At 48.5% G+C, this 23,032-nt stretch overlaps 1 protein-coding gene across 1 annotated transcript in view; it reads right to left on the minus strand.

Annotated features, from left to right (window-relative positions):
* Window positions 1-23,032, minus strand: part of KNL1 (kinetochore scaffold 1) — a 437,074-nt gene that overhangs the window by 119,158 nt on the left and 294,884 nt on the right. The window contains exons 18-21 of the mRNA XM_082274949.1: window positions 12,817-12,904; window positions 11,602-11,673; window positions 11,351-11,390; window positions 10,634-10,735 (exon numbers count right to left, since the gene is read on the minus strand). Coding sequence (XP_082131075.1) covers window positions 10,634-10,735; window positions 11,351-11,390; window positions 11,602-11,673; window positions 12,817-12,904 — 302 coding nt within the window. The remainder of the gene's footprint in view (window positions 1-10,633; window positions 10,736-11,350; window positions 11,391-11,601; window positions 11,674-12,816; window positions 12,905-23,032) is intronic.

The raw sequence follows: 23,032 nt of genomic DNA on the forward strand, positions 1-23,032 counted from the left end.
AGTCTAATACCCCATATGTGACGAATATGAAGAGGCGGCGACTGTCGGAGGACGTAAGAGAAAACTGATTTTTGACTTACCGTAAAATCCTTCTCTCTTAAGCTCATTGACAGACGCAGAATCCATATCTTGATATCCATAGGGTTATACTGCCCCCTACAGGAGTAGGACACTAGGCAGAAAAAAAGTTCTGGCCACACCTATGGGCAGTCCCAGGGGGTATACCCTCTCTCTCCCTGCTATAGGATGTCAGTTATGTAACAAAGCAGTGTCAGAGACTCATACCAACCCAACTCAAAATAGAGGGGCGGGTACTGCGTCTGTCAATGAGCTTAAGAGAAAAGGATTTTACGGTAAGTCAAAAATCCAGTTTTCTCTGTCGCTCATTGACAGATGGAGAATCCATATCTTGATATCCATAGGGACGTCCCAAAGCAGTGCCATAAAGGAGGGGTGGGATAACAGAAAAAAACCCAATCCAGAAGGCCAACAGAGCCAACTAGAAGAACAGAGGACTCATCGAAACAAGAAGAGGAGACCCACCTGGAAAAAACAGAACCCCCGAGGTAGACCAAGGTCCCCTCAAACAGCAGCCTGCAAAACCTTGCGGCCAAAAGAGGCATCTGCCGATGCCAGCACATCGACCTTATAAAATTTAGTAAAAAGGTATGAACTGACGACCAGGTAGCCGCCTTGCAAACCCGAAGCACCGACGCCTGATGGCGGAAGGCCCAGGAAGCACTAAGAGCCCGAGTAGAGTGCGCCTTAACAGGGAACGGAGGAACCTGACCCTTAATAGAATAAGCCTGCACCACCGTCTGTCTGATCCATCTGGAGATAGTCGTGGCAGACGCAGGCAACCCCTTTCTAGGGCCATCCGTGATCATAAAAAGTGAATCAGCCTTACGAAAAGAGTCAGTAGTTGCCAAGTATACCCTGATCGCCCGAACCACATCCAAGGAGTGTAACGCAAACTCCCGAGGATGACTGGGCTTAGGACACAGGGAAGGCAACACAATATCCTTATTCAAGTGAAAGTCGGAAACCACCTTAGGAAGGAAGGATGGAATCGGACGAAGAACCCCCTTATCCTTATGAACCACCAGGGGGATTGACAGGACAACGCAGCCAGTTCCAACACCCTGCGTGCAGAAGTGATAGCCACCAAAAAGGCCACCTTCTGGGATAAGGTAAGCAAGGGAATCTCCCTAATGTTTTCAAAGGGAGGTTTCTGGAGAAGCGACAACACCAAATTAGGTCCCAGGGCGGCAAGGGCGCGCACACCGGAGGAACCAGGTGCCGCAACCCCTGGATGAAATTCCGCACCAAAGAATGACTAGCCAGTGGCCTCTGGAAGAAGATCGCCAATGCTGAAACCTGACCCTTGATAGTGCTCAAGGCCAGCTTCTGCTCAACCCCCCGTTGCAGGAAGGCCAATATCCAAGCCACCGAGTAAGAACGTGGAGGAACCCCGAGTTACTCACACCACGCGATATAAGACTTCCATGTGCGATGATCGATCTTTCTGGAAGTCGCTTTCCTCGCATTAATCAGAGTAGGAATAACTGAAGCAGACAGACCCCTGTCCTTCAGCACCTGGCTCTCAACAGCCAAGCCGTCAAAGCCAGCGACCGTAAAGCAGGATGGAAGATCGGTCCCTGAGACAGCAGATCCTCCCTGAGAGGAAGTCGCCAAGGAGCGTCCGCTACCAGCCTGACCAAGTTGGCGTACAAGGCCCGACGGGGCCAGTCCGGAGCCACAAGGATGACTGGAATTCCCTCCGCCTCTATCCTGCGAAGAAGTTTCGGCAGCAACTTGAGAGGAGGAAAGGCATACAGCAGCTGATACTGCCCCCACGGAGCAACCAGTGCGTCTGTGGCGTCCGCCAGAGGATCGCAGGAGCGGGCTACAAACCTCTACACCTTCCTGTTGAGCCGAGATGCCAACAGATCCACATCCGGGGTGCCCCAACGAAGGCACAACTGGTGAAACACCTGTGGATGAAGAGACCATTCCCCTTGATCCAAGGTCTGACGGCTGAGAAGGTCCGCCTGCCAATTTTCCACGCCTGGAATGTGAACTGCGGAGAGAGCCGGAACAAACCGTTCCGCCCAACGAAGAATGCCGGCCACTTCCACGGCCGCCAGAACACTCTTGGTGCCCCCCTGGTGATTGACATAAGCCATGACCGTGGCATTGTCCGACTGAATCCGAACCGGACAGCCCCAAAGATGCTCGGTCCAGTGAACCAGGCAAAGCCTGATCGCTCTCAGTTCCAACACATTTATCTGTAACCTGGATTATTCCAGGGACCAGAGCCCCTGAGCAGACAGCCTGCCGAGAACCCCTCCCCACCCGGATAGACTGGCATCCGTGGTGACAATCGTCCAATAGATCGGAAGAAAGGACTTCCCCTGACTGAGCATCGGAGACCGAAGCCACCAAACCAGAGACTCCCTGGTCCGCCTGCTCAGCCGGATCCGATTGTCCAGGGAATCAGGATTCCAGTTCCATTTGAGAACAATCTCCTTTTGGAGAGTCCGCATATGAAACTGAGCAAAAGGTACTGCCTCGAAAGATGCCACCATCAGTCCCAGAACCCTCATGCAAGTCCAAAGGGACAGCCAGTTGGCGGACAGTAACAACTGAGTCGTCGACTGAATCTTCTGGAGTTTCTCCGCAGGGAGAAACACTTTGGCCAAGGACGCATCAAAAGTCAGGCCCAGATAGTCCAGCCTCCTGGAGGGAACCAGGGATGACTTCTGCAGGTTCACCAGCCACCCGAACTCTGCCAAAGAGGTCATGGTGATCTCCAAGTTTGCCAACAGAGCCTGCGGAGACTCCGCACGGAGGAGGAGGTCGTCCAGAACCGATATGCCCCGCTGCCGCAGCAGCGCCAGAACTGGGGCCAAAACCTTTGTGAAGACCCGGGGAGCAGAGGCGAGACCAAAGGGTAACGCCACAAACTGATAATGGTCCTCTCCCACAGCAAAGCGCGGAAAACGCTGGTGTCCTGCGTAAATGGGAACGTGAAGATAGGCATCCTTGAGGTCTATGGACGCCAGAAAATCCCCCTGATGCAGGGAGGCCACCACTGTGCGAATGGACTCCATCTTGAATTTTTGCACCCGGCCAAAACAATTGAGCGCCTTTAAGTCCAGAATTGGACGCACCTTGCCCTCTTTCCTGGGCACTGTGAACAGGTTTGAGTAAAAACCCCCGAAAACGTTCTCCACAGGGAACCGGAACCACCACTCCTTGTTGCATCAAGTCCTGCACTGCCCCCAACAGAGCCTTTAGGCGATCCGGGGACAGTCACATATTGGAAGCGAAGAACCGCACCGGTGGAAGCGATCGAAACTCTATCTTGTATCCCGACCGTATGACCTCGTGAACCCATTTGTCTTAAATCCTGGAGAGCCACGGGTTCGGGAACCGGCGAAGACGCCCCCCCCACCCCTGATATGAGTGGGGGCGCACCTTCAGGCTGAAGTGGTCTTATCCTCAGGTCTGGAAGGACCGGATTTTTGCTTACCAGACCAGGGTCTCTTGAAACCCCCCGGGGGAGCTTTGGAGGGTTTTCGCCTTGTAACCCGCCCCGGAGGAGCGAAAAAACTTCTTGTGAGCTGAAAAGGAAGGTCCCCGTCTGCGACGAGGTTCCTTACTCTTAGTAGCCTGTGGTAGAAAGGTGCTCTTGCCCCCAGTGAGACCCTTGATAATCTCATCCAAGGTAGCACCAAACAGGCGATCCCCATGAAAGGGAGATCAGTCAAGGCTTTTTTGGAAGCCTGATCCGCCGACCAGCACTTCAACCATAGCATGTGCCGGAGGACCACCGAGATCGACACACACCCCAGCAAAGGAGCAGCGTCCAGCGCGGCGTCACAAACTGTAGCCCCTGCACCATCTGCTCCAGCAACGCCGCCACGGCAGGGGGGAGACTTCTCCCCTCCAGGTCATGGCGTAACAACTTGGCCCATTCCGTCAACATCTGCAAAACCAGAGCAATGGTAAACACTGGCCTCAAGGCCGACCCTGCCAGGGAGAATATGGAGCGGGACACAGATTCCGCCCTGCGATCAACCGGATCCCGAAAGGACGGGGAATCCTCCAACGGGATAACAGTAGCCTTATTTAGTCTGGAAACCGGCGGATCCACCGAAGGTGGCACCGTCCATTTCTTAAGGAGGGACTCTTCAAACGGGTAGCGCCTAGCAATCCGTTTGGGCATCCCAGGGGGTCGTTTTGGACGGACCCACTCCTTTTAATGATATCGTCAAAGCATTTGGGAAAGGTTAACACCTTCGCCACCCTGGAGGGCTTGCGAGTGCCAAAGGCAACTTCCGTATCAGCTGCATCCGCAGGTGCAACCTTCAGGTTTTAGGGTCTCCCGGACAGACAATCAGTGCGTCCACCAGCGCCTTGTCTTGTGCTATGGCGGAGGCAGAAAGGTCATCCTCACTATCAGAGGAGACAGGGAGCGAGACAGCAGCCCCAGAGGAAGGACCCGCAGCAACAGCGACTGGCTCGCTGTTGAATCAGAATCTGAGGCATCAGACGAGACAGTGGTAGGCGGGGGTCGCTTTTTAGTCCCCCGTCCCTGACAGGCCACCTCCACCCGGGACACAAATGACTCCAGGACCGCCAAAAGCGCATCAATGGTGAGCGGAGAATCGGAGGGCCCTGCGGCCACCTCGAGGGGATCAGGTGGGGATACATGTGCAGCAGGGTCCATGGCAACACCAGGGGAACCCGTCAGCAAAATATGACAAAATTGAGAAAAACATTTTTGTTTTTGCAAAATGTCACCCAGCGCTACAGCGCCCCTCAGTAGTCAGACAGCGTGCCTCGAGGCCCCCGCAGAGAGAGAAGAGAGACCCCCAAAAGGCTCACCACACGATTTACCAGAGTTCAAAAGGACTGCTCTCAGCGCTGTCCACATGAAAAGGAAGTCCTGTGGAGTGATCTTCCCGGGTCTAGGGAGGGGCTCCGCCCCCTCACACGCCCCCAGTAACTCCCACAGCAGCCCAGCTCTGCAAACAAACAAGCTGGGTGTACCAAGATGGCCGCTGACATGAGCCACACGAGGGACTACAAAAAAATGGTGGCCCCGCGCGCTGCGGCGGGAAGGGGGGTCCCCCACCAACAGGCGATCGATCGGCAGGTAGGCCCTGGGGAGCCGCACAACAGCCGTCCTCCACATGCACACAAATATCCCCCCCCTCGGGGGAGGGGGACACCGCAGGAGGGGTCCGCATCCACCCCAGAGTCAGCCATGAGGGAAAGGGGGGGGGGAAATAAGTACTCACCATACCGGAACAGAGCGGGCGCCCCTCCAGACAAAACCCCTCGCCGCCCAGTGGGGGGGGGGAGGGGGGGGGCGGTTGTCGGCCAAAGGAGACGCTGCGACAACCAGGTAATATGGAGCTCAACCAGGAACAAACTAGAGTTCACCACATCAACTTGTAGAATTTTGTGAACGTATGCACAGACGACCAAGTTGCCCCCTTACAAACTTGCATCACTGATGCCTGATGGCGAAAAGGCCAAGAGGCACCCCGCACTCTAGTAGAATGCGCCTTCAATGGGAGAGGAGGAACCTAACCCTTCAGCGAATAAGCCTAAACAACAGTCTGCCTGATCCATCTGGAAATGGTCGCAGCAGACGCAGCCAATCCTTTATGAGGTCCCTCAATAAGGACAAAAAGAGCATCTGATTTTCTAAAAGACTCGGTGGCCCCCAGGTAAACCCCGATTGCCCGAACCACATCCAAAGAATGGCAGGCAATTTCCTTGGAATGCTTGGGCTTGGGACAGAGTGAAGGCAGCACAATGTCTAAATTCAAATGAAAAGCAGAAACCACCTTAGGAAGAAAAGACCGATTTGGTTGGAGTACCACTTTATCTCTGTGAACCACCAAATAAGGCGAGCGGCAAGACAAACGCCGCCAATTCAGGTACTCTGTGGGCAGAAGTGATAGCCATCAAAAAGGCAACAATCTGAGACAAGGAAAGCAGAGGAAACCCCTGAATGTTCTCAAAAGGAGGCTTCTGAAGAACAGATTATACCAGATTTAGATCCCACGGATGTAGCAGGGACCACATTGGAGGAGCCATATGGCGCACTCCCTAAATGAAGGTACGAATCAAGGCATGTGTAGCTAACAGGTGTTGAAAATATATAGCCAAAGCCGACACTTGGCCTTTGATGGTGCCCAAAGCAAACCGCTATTCAACCCCTTTGCACCTTCAGTGATTCCCTGAAAATGTACGATTTTCACATACGATGATATATCTTCCTGGGGGTCGACTTCCTAGCCTTCAATAGCGTAGAAATCACAGAGTCAGAAAGGCCGCTATCCCTAAACACCTTTCAAGAGCCATGCTGTTAAAGCCAGCGACTGTAAAGTAGGATTGAAGATCGGACCTTGAGACAGCAGATCTTCCCTGAGAGGAAGTGTCCAAGGAGCATTGGCGACCAATCTTAGTAGGTCTGCGTACCAAGACCGGCGAGGCCAGTCTGGAGCCACCAGAATGATCGGAATCCCTTCCACTTATATCCTGCGTAGAAACCTCGGCAGGAGTTTCAGCAGAGGAAAGGCATAAATCAGCCGATACCAACCCCAAGGAGCCACCAGTGCAGTGCGTTTGTGGCGTCGGCGAGAGGATCTCGAGACCTGGCCACGAACCTCTGCACCTTCTTGTTGAGACAAGAAGCAAACAGATCGACTTCGGGTGTCCCCCACCAGACACACAGGAGATGAAACACCTCTGGGTGTAGAGACCACTCCCCTTGATCCAACACCTGACGGCTCAGGTAATCCGATTGCCAGTTTTTCACACCTGGGATGTGCACAGCAGAGAGGGCTGGAACAAACTGTTCCCCCCCAGGCCAAGATCTTAGCCACCTCCCTGGCCGCCAAGACCCCCCCCCCACCCAAGGTTAAGATCCGTTCCACCAAAAAGGAGCAAGGATGAACCCCAAAAGACTCCACGCAATGTACGTCTTCCACTTATGATGGTAGATCTTAACAGAAGTAGATTTCCTAGCTTTCAACAGCGCAAGAATCACTGACTCAGACAAACATCTATCCTTCAGCACCTGGCGTTCAACAGCCAAGCCGTCAAAGCCAGCAACTGTAAAGCAGGATGGAAGATCGGCCCTTGGGACAGCAGATCCTCCTTGAGAGGAAGCCCCCAAGGAGCATTGGCGAACAGCCGTAGCTGATCGGTGTACCAAGACTGGTGAGGCCAGTCTGAACGAAATCCCTTCTGCTTTGATTCTGCACAGGACTAGTGGCAGAAATTTGAGAGGGCTGCAATGAATCGGTCAGCCCACCTTAGAATTCCAGCTACTTACCAAACTGTCAGGACACTACTTTTGTCCCCTTGGTGATTAACAAGGACCATGGCTGTGGCATTGTCCAAATGAATTTGTACCGGACACCCCTGAAGACAAATTGTCCAATGAGCACAGACAAGGGCTGATCGCTCGGAGTTCCAGAACAATAAGTCGGTAGTCTGGACTCTGCCAGGGTCCAGACCACATGAGCACATCTGCGCTGAGGACGCCTCCATACTCAGACAGACTGGCATCCGTGGTGACAACCGTCCAGTATAGGGGGGAGAAAGGACATTCCCTGTCGAAGTGCCAGAGAACTAAGCCACCACTAGAGACCGTGCATCCTTGTCCCATTTCACCAGAATCTCTTCAGCAGAGATCTTGTGTGGAACTGTCCAAACAGACCGCCTCAAGGGTGCCCAGCATGCGAATAGGAGCCCGGAGGGATGACCATCTGCTGAACAACAAGCTGAATTGCCTCCAGCAATGTCTGGAGTTTTCCCAAAGAAAGAAATACTCTGGCTGAGGCCGAGTCCAGAGTCAGACCCAGATAATTCAATTTTTATGGATAGAACCAAAGCAGACTCCTGAAGATTTAGAATCCAACTGAACTCCCCCAGAGTTCGCAGAGCAATCTCCAGTTGTCCATCAGAGTAGTCAGAGAGTCCCCTCGCAGAAGAGGATTGTCTAGGTACCCCAGTACAGTGATCCCTTGCTGACGCGAACAATGCCAGCACAGGGGCCAACACTTTTGTCAAGACCTGTGGAGCGGAAGCGAGACAAAAAGGTCCATGCCACAAACTGATAATGCTCCTCACCCACAGCAAAATTGAGGATGCGTTGGTGACCAGCACATAATAGAATGTGCAGGTAAGCGTCCTTGATGTCGATAGAAGCAAGAAGAAATCCCCTGACATAGGGACGCCACTACCCTGAGAAGCAAGAAGAAATCCCCTGACATAGGGACGCCACTACCCTGAGAAGCAAGAAGAAATCCACCTGACATAATGACGCCACTACCGTGTGAATGCAGAACTTCTGTACTCACACCAGCAGTTTAGAGCCTTGAGGTCCAGAATTGGATGTACCTTGCTTTCCTTCCTGGAAACTGTAAAGAGGTTTGAGTAAAAACCCATGAAAATGTTCAAAAACTGAACAATCACCCCTTGAAGGAACAAGTCTTTACCTACCCCAAAGAGACCCCTAAGAGATCTGGGGACAAGTGCAGGTTGGAAGGGAAGAACCTTTCGGGAGGATAAGACCGAACTCGATCTTGTAGCCTGATCTAATAACTTTGTGGACCCACGTGTCCTATACCAGGGAGGTCGATGGATCCGGAAACCAGCAAAGATGTCCCCCCACCCCCAGATATGGGTGAGGGAGCCCTTTCATGCAGAGGCAGCCATGTCCGCAGGTCTGGAAGAGTCAGCTCGTGGCTTGCCAGACCAGGGCCTCTTTGAATCTCCGGTGGAGGCTCTGACTTTTGATCTCTTGTCTTGAGACCCTAAGGGACAAAAAAAAACCTCTGAGCCAAGGAGAATGGCCCACGTCTACGACATGGCTCCTAGTCCTTGGTAGCCTGCGGAAGAAGAGTACTCTTCCCCATCTCTGAGAACCTTAACGATTTCATCCAAGGAAGCTCCAAACAGGCAATCTTCTACAAGGGGAAGATCAGATAAGGCCTTCTTAGAAGTCTGGTCCGCAGACCAGTATTTTAGCCAGATAATACGCAGAAGGACCACTGCTGATACAGACAGCCTAGCAATCAAAGGAGCCACATCCAAGAGGCATCAAAGATAAAATTGTAGCCTCTAAACATATGGTGGGACAGAGCCTTGGCCCTCCTATCAGCTGGATATTTAAAGGCCAGGGACTCTTCAACAGGAATGAAGGTAGCTTTATTTAACCTGGAAATTGACTACAGGTGGGACCATCCACCTTTAAACGCAGTTAATCCTCATAGGGACACTGCAAGCAAAAGTCACTTAGGAACCACTGTTTTGGACAACCCCACTGTTTTTTGACAATGTTGTCAAAGTAAACGGAAAAGGGAACACCCTCACCGCGCAGGAGGTCCTGTGTGTGCCAAAAGGGACCGTCACCTCAGACGCAGCACCAACCTCCATCTTTAAAGTGTCACGCACTGACACAAACAGTGCATCCACCAGCGCCTTTTCATGCGTGGCTAGAGGAGCCGTGGAATTATCCTCACTATCTAAGCACTTAGGGTGCGTAGACGTAGACCCAGTAGGGTCCCTATATATGAAGCTCACCTGGAAAACAATCAGGGGAGGCCACCAACTGCGATCCCGCAAAGGGGACGCCGACCAAGGGCCCACGAATGGACCACCTACTGAGCCCCGCAAAAACAGGGGGGGGGGGGGTCGCCCTCCTTAGACATAATAGGAAATAGCCCCCTTAAAAAGGAGCCGTCCGCTGTGACGCAGAGGCAGGGTACCCGGATGGTCCTGCAGTGCTGAAAGGGGCAGGTGTCCCACACAATAATATCAATATCTCCACCTCAGGCATGAGATACAGACCCAAAAACAAAAGCTAAATCTGACTGTCTCTAGCTCCTCGTTGCTACAGGAGGTTAAACAGGCGTCTGATCACAAGGGGCTAATTTTGCGAGCATACTTAGTCTTGTTATCATCCATTCAGAATCCTGCCTTACTAAAATGTAGAACCCATAGGGCTACTGGTATTGGAGATATAGATTGGGATCAATGGGACATGGCCCTGGAGTCTCTTCCAGTTGTGTCGGTATCAGCCTCCCATAAACCTTCGCAACTATTTATCCTGCACAGAACTTTTCGTACATCTATTAAAACTATTTCATTGGGGCTGCAGGGATTCTCCTTAATGCCCGAAATGTACAGTTCACAGAGGGGACTTTATATACATGATATGGCGTTGCCCGAAACTGACGATATTGGGCAGAGGTTGTGCGGACTATTTCTTATCTAGCCAAACCCCTATAACTCTCACCCCCCTGGTTTGTCTGTTGAGTGCGATCAATGCTGAAATGTATCCAAAAGCAATTTACATCATGGTAATCAGATTAATATACCTTGCTAGGAAGTTGGTTGTCATATTTTGGCTGGCATCTATTGTGCCTACTAGGGCCAAGTGAGTTGCCTATGTTAACTCTATCCTTCTTAGAAAACAAACGTGGAAGTGGAGAACATGCAATATTAATGGCCATTTATGACATGACTTCCTCTTCATCCAATAAAGAACAAGTGTTGGAAAAATTCCATGATATGTAAGAAAATGAAGGGTCATGCTTACCAAGGTTCCTGCAAACATTTGTCAAGGCCTCGTGCTTCATCCTGCAAGCATCCAAGGTGTGTCAAGATCTTTTCCTTTTGTTTTTCCAAGTGCGACTTTTCCCTACAAATCGAAAGATAAATTAGTAGTTTTAACTGCTGTCTTACCTTCTTTCCAAAGTGATTTGCTACAGAAGAACAACCATTATGGGACAGTCTAAATTATTTCATATTTTATCCTTTTAGTTCATATATAGTTGGACTAGTATAAGTAGTTAAGAAGCACAATTGCTAGTTAACAGAAGCATTGTAAGGTGTGATATTTTCTACTAAAAAGGACAAATAAGAAAAATCCCTCAACACCCACTTCTCAACTTCCCTTAAACTACTCTATTCAGGTGCTTACTTCCTGTATGTTGTACACTTTTGACAGTGGTGGCCCCCCACAATATTTACATCCTTTGTGAAAAACCTTCTCACTGTTGTTTATACAGTAACTTACCATTACCTTAAATAAGCCATGCCACAGAAAAAAGCCACCATGTAAATCTATGGAAACTTTATCTAAGCCTGAACATGTCTTTTAAATATAACCACTTGCTAGAAACTGGTTTTAAAAGTAGAAATATTATAATATACATACATATATATATATATATATATATATATATATATATATATATATATATATATATAAATATAAATAATCGTGTTTGTGTGTTTTTACTGTTCATCTTACCAGATACCAATCTGTTCCTGAGAGATCAAATTTTCTAACTCTGCAAAGAAAAGAAAAAAGAACAAAAATACAGTGATCAAAAAATTTACATTACTGTATTCAACTAGTTTAAAAGTACACTCTCATAGCTACAATAAATAAAAGTGAACAGATCAGGAAGAGGTTTTTTTTTTTAGGTGCAGGTAGAATGGACACTACTGCTTTGTAAGTGCAGGCAGGTTTTTCAGAAAACTACAATTGACTTTACTTACCAGACTGCATCGCTTTACCACCTGGGATGTCTGCCCAGGTATTGTTGAACCCCTCCTCTAGTCTGGCAGTTTCTAAAAAGAAAATTTTTTGTTTTCTTATTTATAACTATTCACAAGACTGGACAACAAATACAATTTTTTAAAAATATATTTAAGTACACTAAAGAATTATAGTACATAGAACATAGTAAAAATAAAATAATTACTATATATATATATATATATATATATATATATATATATATATATATATACACACATTTACATACACTAGTGATAAACCTAATCTGTGATAGGAGTATCAAAGAAGAGTAACAGAGCATATAAAGCCATTAAAACCAGCACTTGATGCCTGTTCGGCTTGGAGCACAGCAACCCATTCACTTGAATTGCGATTTCTCGCACTCAGTGTTTAGATGCATATCATTAGGAATGAATGGTAGCCCCGCATGTCAGTAAGAGGGGCGTGTTTTGGCTGCAGGTGGTTTGGGGAACAGGTGCAATTCCTGCCCCTAAACACTGCACAAGTGTGAATCTAACCTACAGAAGAACTAAAGTCTCAATTTTGAAGACTGTCAGCAGACAGGCTCTTCTAATGGTTCATAGAATGTCTCTTAAAAAACAAAAATGAACCCAACTACCTGCTCGCAGTCTTCTTTAGTATGTACACTGAACTGTGCAAGTGCAGCTAGATTACATTTTGCCACAGATCCCAACTCCTGCGCAGGAGTGAGGTCATCCTGCGTCAGCCAATAGACAATGAAAACAAATGCAGCCAAGGACAGATTATGAAAGCACCGACGAGGGATGTCAAACCATTGAAGAAAATGTGTTACAGACTTCCAACTGAAAACAAAATCCGCATAGGGTATGAATACAGAGAAAACAATTCATGCAATTTGGTGTCACATTCCAATTACTCTGACTTTTGTTCTCTCCTCAGAGCTCAACATTATGGTTTCTCTTTCTGAATTCCTTCTTTATATTATTATGGTAAATTAATTCCAGGAGGAATACACCTTTAAAAACATCTTAAAACTAAAATGACGTGAAGGCAGCTAGACTTAAAATTGCAGCAGGTTACAATTTACTTGTACATAAGTGTGGACTCTGGAACTTCTTGATGGAAAAAAACAAAAAAAACACAACCTTAAAAGAGTGGATTTTGACATTTCTGTAGGTTGCAGCAGATCAGTTTGGGGGTAAAAAGCATACCAATTAGCAAGCTGGATATACATTCATCGACTTCTTCAATTAGTTTAGCAGACTCGGTTATTCGTGACTGTACCTCTACCACTTGAACCTGCAAATAAGATATGAACTATGAATATCAGAAACCAGAGAGTAATCCTATCTATGACAAAATTGGCAGGCTACAATTGTTGGCTCAGTATGAAATCTCCCATAAGAATATTTCATATTTATTACCTCCAGCCAGGCTAGGTGCCTTTTCAGATGTTTACCAGGAAAACCTTAATCTTTTAAAAGTGTTTTCACAGAACTAAACAGTTCAAGCACAAAATTAAACACACATAGCTAGGAGAGACTGGTCATACAGAGCAGTATGGTGATTCAAACAGACGGTCAAATGAGAATATCCAATGCTGTACCTTTGGAAAACCAAAACAGCAATATAAAACATCAGTTAGGAACCAAACTTAGAGATGTGTGGGGATAGGCAGACCACTATATTCAGTTGAAATACATGTCAGAACAAAAGATACACTTCTTTTATGAGCTCTTTTTTTCTCACCTAGTTTGAAAGTAATACTGCTTTGTCAAGGAGCACCCTAACCAACAGAATGGAGAAGGGGCAGCAACACACTGATGAGGTTAGTCTTGTGATCTACCCTCCTGTAAAGCTGGCTCCATGCACATGTTAAATTAGGTTGGCTTACTGCATTGCCTTAAAATACATTTAGGGCCCTTTCAGACCTTGTGGTTTGTTGACATGAGCTGGGTTAAGGCAGCCATTTCATTTTTATTTGGCTGCTAATGCACAGCCACGGAAAAAAAATTTGACATGCAGCAATTTTCAGAAAATGTTTAATATATAGATGCTGTGCATGTGTGTTGCAGGCTACGGTGTTTGGGCTTTTTCATTCTAAACTAATGACACCACAACATTGTGTTGTGCATCGCCACAAACATCGTTCACTGACAGACGCAGCGCCATATTCTTCTAAACCATTGGGACGTCCCAAAGCAGTATTTGCATGAGGGGTGGAAAAACAATGCAGAGAAAGAACATAATTCCCCAAAGGCTAAACTTGGCCAACCAGTGAACATAGAGCTCAAGCAGGAACAACTGGAGCTCACCTAGAAACATACACTCTCAAAGAGAAAAAAAATTGCTCTTTTAAACAGCAGCCTGCAAAACCTTGCGGTTAATAGAGCCATCCAAAGATGCAAACACATCTACTTTGCATAATTTAGAGAACGTGTGACCAGGCGACCAAGTTACCGCTTTGCAAGCTTTTATTACTGACGCCTGATCGCGCAAGAGGCCCAAGAGCCCTATCAGAATTCGCCTTCACAGGGAAAGGTGGAACCTGACCCTTAAGTGAATACACCTGTACCACCATCTGCCTGATCCATCTGGATATGGTCCCAGCAGATGCAGCCAATCCCTTCCGAGGTCCTTCCGTGAGGACAAAAGGAGTGTCTGATTTCCTGAAAGACTCAGTAACCGTCAGGCAAACACCCGAACCACAGCCAAAGAATGCAAGGCAATTTCCTTGGGATGCTTGGGCTTAGGACAGAGTGAGGGCAGCACAAGGTCTTCATTCAATGGAAATCAGAAACCAACTTAGGAAGAAACAACTGATTAGGTCAAAGTACCACTTAATCTCTGTGGACCGCCAGAGAAGGAGAACGGCAGGACAGCGCCACCAATTCAGACACTGTGGGCAGAGGTAATAGCCACCAAAAAGGCTATATTCTGTGACAGTGTAAGCAAAGAAATCTCCCTAAGTTTTCAAAGGGAGGTTTTTGAAAAATCGACAGTATCAAGTTAAGTTCCCACAGAGGTAACTGGGACCGTATCAGAGGAGCCACAAGATGAACTCCCTGGATAAAAGTGTGAATCAAAGAATGCGTAACTAAAGGGCGTTGAAAATACACAGCCAAAGCCGACACCTGGCCTTTAATACTACCCAAGTCAACCCCTGCTTAACCCCTCTTTGGAGAAAAGCCAATATCCTAGCCACTGAAAAGGAGTGCGGATGCACCTTAATCGATTCACACCATGAGATGTACGATTTCCACCTACGATGATAAATCTTCCTGGAGGTAGATTTTCTAGCCTTCAACAGTGTAGGAATCACCTAGTCAGAGTCAGAAAGACCACTATCCTTCAATACCTGGCTTTCACAGCCACACAGTTAAAGCCAGCGACTGTAAAGCAGCATGGAAGATCGGCCGCTATTCACTTTTACTGTCATACATCGGTATCGGTCCTGGAACTTGCCGATATTACCGATATTGTGCGCGGAGCACACGTGACGTCATTGCGTGTGTTGCTCGATGTGTCTCCACACACTGGGCCTATAATTGTACACGTTCTGCCTTCTTAGGCCGTCTCCCTCTTCTGGGACAGCCTCGGACAGTGTGCAGTCACAGTGCACTGTGCATCCGCAATTCCGTATCACCACGCCAAGGCCCCGCAGCAAGCAGTCATCCAGCCACCCAGCACAGGGTGCCAGCCAGCCACCCAGCACAGGGTGCCAGCCAGCCACCCACCACAGGGTGCCAACCACCCATGCCACAACAGGGTGCCAGCCAGCAAGCATCCACAACAGGGTGCCAGCAGCCAGCCACCCACCCCACAACAAGGTGCCAGCCACCAACCCCATAAAAGGGTGCCACCAAGCCAGCCACCCACAACAGGGTGCCAGCAGCCACAGCAGGGTCCCAAGTAGTAAAGCAAATCTCCTGCGCTCAAGTAGAATATGACGGAGGGAAAAGAGATGCACTTCAGACTCAGGTGGAAAAAAGCCAATGGTCTTGCTGCCCCCTCAGGATCAAGGGTATCCAGAACCAACTGAGAGAAAAGACAAAAGAAAAAGGGGAGCACCGACCTAGTGCATCACCACTAAAACCATTTATTAAAATATTAAAAAGTATACAATATACTCACAAGGCAGGTGTGATAATACACACATCAACATTGCATATAAAATCTCCAAGGTAGCCAAGGTCCCATACGTAGCCGAATGGCATGCAGAGTGCCGCATGGGGCTGCTGTGGCTGGGCTGACGCGTTTCAGGGGCAAACCCCCTCCCTCAGAGCCAGAAAAGTTGCTGCAACCTTGGCTACCGTGGAGATTTTATATGCAATGTTGATGTGTGTATTATCACACCTGCCTTGTGAGTATATTGTATACTTTTTAATATTTTAATAAATGGTTTTGGTGGTGATGCACTAGGTCGGTGCGCCCCTTTTTTTGTCTTTTCTCACAGCAGGGTTCCAGCCAGCCACCAACCCCACAACAGGGTGCCAGCCAGCCAGTAGCCACAGCAGGGTACCAGCCAGCCACCCCACAGCAGGGTGCCAGCCAGCCAGCCACCCCACAGCAGGGTGCCAACAAGCCAGCCACCCCACAGCAGGTTGCCAACAAGCCAGCCACCCCACAACAGGGTGCCAACAAGCCAGCCACCCCACAACAGGGTGCCAACAAGCCAGCCACGCCACAACAGGGTGCCAACAAGCCAGCCACGCACAACACTGTGCCAGCCAGCCACAGCAGGGTGCCAGCAGCCAGCCAGCAATTTATTTTAACCTTATATTAGTCTTTTTCAAATTGCATTGGAGATGGATGCAGACAGAAAAAAGTAAAAAAGTGTGATCTGGGACTAGTTCTCGTCTCAACAATCTCCAGGAAAAGCAGCAGTGTGCAACACATGCACAAATAATGTAAGCATGGGATCAGTAACTGCAAAAATACGTCAAATCTTTGGGCCCATCTAAGAGTTCATCATGTTGAATTATATCATGCAGCACAGAAACAAAATTAATCACAATGTGAAATAACTCCTCCACTATCTCAGGCAACAGTAAGAGATCGGTTTCAGAAAAAAAAAACAAAAAAAAAAAACAGGTGGATAATTTCAGATGGATGATCCCAACTGCTGGACAGAGTAATCAAAGAGATGATTGGTCACTGATAACCAGCCATTTACAATGGTGTCTGACTCTGGGTTTAAGTGGTTGATACCCATAGTTGAGCCAAGGTACACACTGAAGAGTGAGAAGCATTATCGAACTGTCGAAGGTCGTTCAGAAAGTAAAGGCTATGTTGCAACCAGAGAAAACTGGAAACTCACTCTCATTCACGAGTGACTGCTGTTCAGGACAAACAGTCACTAATGAACCTTACATGCCACTTCATTGATAGCGGATGGACAAAAAGGCAATTGGTGTTGAATACAAAAGTGATGCAAGGATCCCAGACTGAGTACATTAGAGACATGTTTCTAGGCATGCTTGAAGACTGGGGAATGAAAGATTCCCAGAGTGATGCTTGTACTCCTTCGAGACAGCAGAGCAAACATGCGGAAAGGAATGAGGCTTGCTGATGTGTCAGACCTCAGTTGCATGGCACACAACACCCTTCAACTTCTAAATGATGGTCTCTCAAGCCAGAAAGCTTTGATTGATATGTTTTGAGAAGCATGAAGAGATTAAAAACGTGCTGGCAAGTCTTTTGGACCCTCAATACAATAACCATGTTTTCTCTTCTGATGATGTATTGGCCAAGGCAAAGCAATGGCTGACAGAAGATATTATATATAGAAGACAGGAGGTGCAGGAGGTTCCTGCCGAAAAGTCAAGTCCAGAACAGCATTTTTATAATCTCGAAAAGCAGCAGGATGCTGCAAAAACAGAAAGATGTCCAAATAGAAGACAACCCTCAGAGACTCTGTTTTATCATGGTTGAATTGATGGCATGTTCAGTGTTTTATTGGGGCCTCGTGCAGAGGATTCTTCTGAATCTGCAATAATGAGCCTGGATAATGAACTTCATCTCTATTTGAAGGAACCAGTAATTGACAGAAGAAGTGGTGATCCTCTTCAGTGGTGGAAAGAAAATGAGGCACACTACAAAATACTTGCCTCTCATGCTAGAAGAAACCTCTCTGCTCCTCTTTCCTCTCCTGTACCAATTGAGCGTGTTAATGAAGTGGCAGCAATATATGAAAAAAATAGAAACCATTTAACAGGTGAACATGCTGAAATGTTATGCTTTCTGCACTATAATATTGTTCTACTTAACTGGGAGAATTGAAAAAAGTAGTAGTACTAGTGTCCACTCCAATCCACTGTCCAGCTTTTGTCTAGCTTTTTTTCTAGCAGTTTTGCACTGACTGCAGTAGTGATTTAAAACCATTGCAGTGAGTGAGTGCACAACTGCAGCAGTTTATGCATCATTCACAATCACATGATGTGAAACAGATGTCCCTGCAAGTGAAAGCTGTGCGGTTTTCCTATCAGTTTTCATGCAGGTAAGAACAAGCCTTTAAATGTTAAAAATGTTAACATAACATGTTCAGTACCAAATTTGTGTCAAAAATTGTCTATTTTTCAAAACTTTAAATGTACACAATATCCGCCGATATCGATACAATATCGGCCGATATCGATACTTTGTGACCAAAATATCGGTATCAGCCCTGAAAACACCATATCGATCTATCCCGAACTGAACAACCCTGCAGACAATTTGTCCAGGATACCATGGTCCAATACAATGGAAGGGAGGGCTTGCCCAGACGCAGGGCCAAGGAACAGAGCACCCACAGAAGAGCACTTCTTGCGTTTTGACTCAACCGAATCAGATTGTCCAAAGATTTTGGATCCTTGTTCCACTTAAGAATACCCCTTTGCAGAGGTCTCGTGTGGAACAGAGCAAACGGAACCGCCCCGAAGGTAGACCCCATCAGGCCTAGAGCTCGCATGCAGGTCCACAATGAGGACAGAGTGCTGGATAACAGCAACCGAATCGCCCTCTGCAACTTTTGCAGCTTTCCTGGGGGAAGAAACACTCGCAGAGGCCGAGTCTAGAGTCAGTCCCAGATAAATCATTTTGGATGCTGGAACCAGAGCAGATTTTCTGAAATTGATGGTCCAACTGAACTCATGCAGAGTCTGTACAGTGATTGACAGATTGCCCACCAGTGTTGGAGTCTGCTGTTAAGAGGAGATCATCCAAGTACCCTAGTACCGAAATCCCCCCTTGTCACAGTAATGCCAATACTAGAGACAACACGTTGGTTTAGACCCTGGAGGCAGAGGCGACATGGTAACGCCACAAATTGATAAATGCTCCTCTCCTACAGTGAAGCGAAGAAAACACTGGTGTCCAGCGTAAATAAGGATTGGCAGATATGCGTCCTCGATATCAATAGAGGCCAAAAAGTCCCCTTGGTGTAGGAACGCCACTACTGTGGGAATGGACTCCATTCTAAACCTCTGTACCCGTACAGAGCGCACTTTCCCTTCTTTCCTCGGAACAGTAAACCGGTTTGAATAAAACCCTTGAAAGCGTTCCCGAGAGGGAACCGGCACAATCACCCTTTGCGACAGCAGATCTTGTACCGCCCTCGTAGATCCCTTAACTGATCTGAAGGTAGCTGTAGATTGGACAGGAAGAATCTGCCTAACGGTCGGGACCTGAATTTGATCTTGTAACCCGATTGGAGCAGCACGTGGGACCATTTGTCCTGAATCAAGGAGGCCAATGGTTCCGGACAGAAAACAGACGTCCCCCCACCCCAGATATGGTGAGGGCATCCCTTCATGCAGACGGAGATTTGTCCACAGATCTTGAGGAGCCTGTTCTCGGCTTACCCCTCCACATCTTCTTGGAAACCCCAGATGACCTAAATGGCTTAGGTCCTTTCTCCTGCGTGCAGAAGGGGGCACAAAGGGGCCACCTGTGTGCTGAAAAATAAGGGCCCCGTCTATTACGCAGTGACTTGCCCTTAGCGGATAGAGGAAGAAGAATACTCTTTCCACCTGTGAGTCCTTTGATCAGTTCATCAAACAAAGACCCAAATAGGCGGTCCCCCGTAAAGGGGAGATCTGATCAAGCCTTTTTAGAAGCCTGGTTCGCAGACCAGCTTTTAAGCCACACCATGCGTGGTTACCTCTATTGTGTTTAGAACTCCTCCACTGACAATTTTGTCACAGTAGGCGGGAAAAGGGAGTACCTTTGCCACTTTTAGGAGATCTTCGGTCCGCGAGGGGACCGGTGCCCCCCCATGTTAAAATCTCCTGCATCAATACAATCAGTGCATCCACCAGCACCCTTGCATGCGCAGTAAAAACAGGAGACATCTTCACTATAGAGCACCCGAAGTGCGTGGACGCAGACCCAGAAGAGTCGCTAAAGGCCAAGCTCAACCTGAGAACATAACAAGCAGGGGAGGTAGTCGACCACAGTCCCGCAAGGAGACGCCGGCTAAAGTTCCACATAAGGACCCTTATTAGACCTAAGGGTCGCCCACCATAAAGGACATAGCCCCTATAAAGAGGAAAAGGGGGCCCACCATGACGCAGACGCGCCGGTTCAAGGGGGGGCGCCAGGCAGTCCATATGTCCACCCCCAAGGGGGTGGAGTGGACGCCCATCCGCTGCTCTATCACCCTGGTCAGCAACTCAAACAGCCTGGTCAGGAGCTCGGTCAATAGCTCAAACAGCCTGGTCAGCAGCTCAGTCAGCCAGCCGTGATTAGGCCGCAAAGCCGTGGCCAAAATTTGGGGCCCGATCCGGCCATGAGTCGTCCCCCCCCCCCCCCCCTCAGCTCTCTCAGCTTGATCAGCAGCTCGGTTAGGAGCTCGGACAGCTCCTACCTAACCCCCGGGGGGCATGGGGGTAGGTTGGGGCCAAAAGACCACCGCGACTGTTAGAGGGGCTGGGGGAAATTGAAGGGAATCCGGGGGTCTGAGCATCCCAAGGAGGAGCCCACGTCCACTCCGAGACTGCAAGAGCTATGGGGGGACACTACTCACCCTACTAATGACAATCGGGTGGGCGCCACTCCGGACAGACTACCTCTCCACTCAGGGTGGGGGTGCTGACGGCCAGGGGGCACTATGCTGCCAAACCAGGTCGTGTGCGTCCTAGCGAGGCGTTTCACTCACGGCCAAGCCACGTCCATTGGGACTCAGTCGTGGCGAGGCATAGCGCGGGGCTATAACCTGCACCCGCATGCGGTTATTTGCAGTTCTCCAAGGAACATAACTAGATAAAAAGTTACAATTTTAACAAAGGTTCCCTTTAAAATAACAAAAACAAGCTAAGACAGAAGTCACAGCCGGGAACTAGGTCCTACTCCTAAACTAGGCAGAAACAAACTTGATCCTATAGCAGAGCGATTGGGTGTATGCCTTCAGGAACTGCCCCATAGGCGTGGTGAAGTTTTTTCCTGATTAGTGTCCTACTCCTATAGGGCGAAGTATAACCCAATGGTTAAGAATATGGAGCAGCATCTGTCAATGAACGATGGAGAAATTGGATTGTCTTGCCGTAAAATCCTTTTCTCTGAGGTTCTCTGACAGACACAGCTTCAAGTCTTCAGATCATAGACTTATGCTCTTGCTTTCTAGGAGTAGGACTAGGCAGAACCTTTTTTGGTTACGCCCCTGGGGCAGTCCCAGAGGGTATACCATCACTTCCTGCTGTAGGACTTCCAGTTTGTAACAAGCAGTGTCAGAAGAACAAATAACTTGACTTCAAAAGAGGGGCGGGTGCTGTGTCTGTCAGGGAGCCTCTGAAAAAAAGGATTTTACGGTAAGACAAAAATCCAGATTTCTCTTTAGAAAACCAGCTAACAGGAGCTCAACTAGGAACAACTGGAGCTCACCACCAGAAAAAAAAGTTTCACCCTCAAGAAACGGAAGCCTCAACAACCGCAGCCTGCAAAACTTTGCAGCCAAGTGCCGCATCTGAAGATGCAAGTACATCCACTTTAAAAAATGTTGTGAATGTGTGTACAGACGACCAAGTAGCCGCCTTGCACACCTGAACCAGTGACGCCTGATGATGGAAGGCCCATGAGGCACTAAGCTCCCTCGTAGAATGCGCTTTAACAGGGAAAGGAGGAACCTGACCCTTAATGGAGTAGGCCTGTACCCCCTTTGAAATAGTCACAGCAGATGCGGCCTGCCCCTTACGAGGTCCATCCGTAAGAACAAAGAATCGGATTTCCTAATAGGTTCAGTCACTGCCAGGTAAACCCCATTCCCTCTTACTACATCTAAGGAATGTAAGGCAATTTCCTTAGGATGTTTAGGCTTAGGACATAAGGATGGTAGAACAATGTCCTCATTCAAATGAAACCCCGAGACAACCTTAAGGAATGCCTGACAGGGTCGTAACACCACTTTGTCCCTATGAATCACCAAATAAGGTGACCTACAAGAAAACGCAGCTAACAGGACGTGTGTAAGTAATAGCTACTAAAAAAATCCACCTTCTTTCCAGGGTGAAGGATGATTTAGCACAGTCCAGAATGCGGTTGAACAAGCATCTAGAGATATTACATATCTATTGCACAAGACGACCTTGAGAATAGGGCCTGACGCAACAACATTCGCTTCATTGGGCCTCTCCTGCTACCTTTCTGGAGGATCTTCTGCTCAAATCATATGGTAGGGAGGCCTTCTCTCAGGCTTTTGTCATTGAGAGGTCCCACCGCATGCCTGCCAAGAAACCCCCTCCGGGTGCCCCCCCTCAGGTCTTTATTGCACGCTTCTTGAATTTTAGAGGACAGAGATGCGATTCTCCGCCTGTCCAGAGAACGAGGTAACGTCCCTCTGAACAACCACCACATCCTGGCCTTCCCGGATTTCTCAGCTGAAGTTCAGAAGCAACTCAGCCGTTTTGGAGATGTTAAGAGGCGCCTCCGGACCCGTAACATCAAGTACTCTATGCTGTATCCTGCCAGGCTGCGTGTGATTGGAAAGGACAGAGTCCATTTCTTTGAGGACCCAGACGCTGCCGCAGCATGGCTGGATTGCCTGAGTACCTTGTGCACCACTTGCGTTCTACCCCACCCCCCTGGCTGGAGACTATGCCCGGTCTGGGCCTGTCGGTCCCCTCTGTGTCACCATGAGCCCCTTCTACGGATCCCGGCCTGCACTTAAACATGGGGAAACCTGCTGCACATGTCTTACCCTTGTCCTGGGAGCTGATGTAACCCATTCCGAGCGCCCCCCCTAGCTCTAGGCATCCGTCCACCGCTTTACACAGTCTTCTGTTGGCGGTACCCATGGGGTTCGGACCCATCCCTTGATCCCCTCCTGCTCCCCTCTTCCCCCCCATGACGGTACACTCTCCTGCTTTATACAGTTCCTCACCTGGAGGTTGCCCACCATTCTGTACTGGAACATTCCCTTGCTTATTGGCCGGGAGGCCACTCTGCCCACAT

Source organism: Pelophylax lessonae, assembly GCF_965119305.1.
Source record: "Pelophylax lessonae genome assembly, chromosome: 13".
NCBI classification, from domain to species: Eukaryota; Metazoa; Chordata; class Amphibia; order Anura; family Ranidae; genus Pelophylax; species Pelophylax lessonae.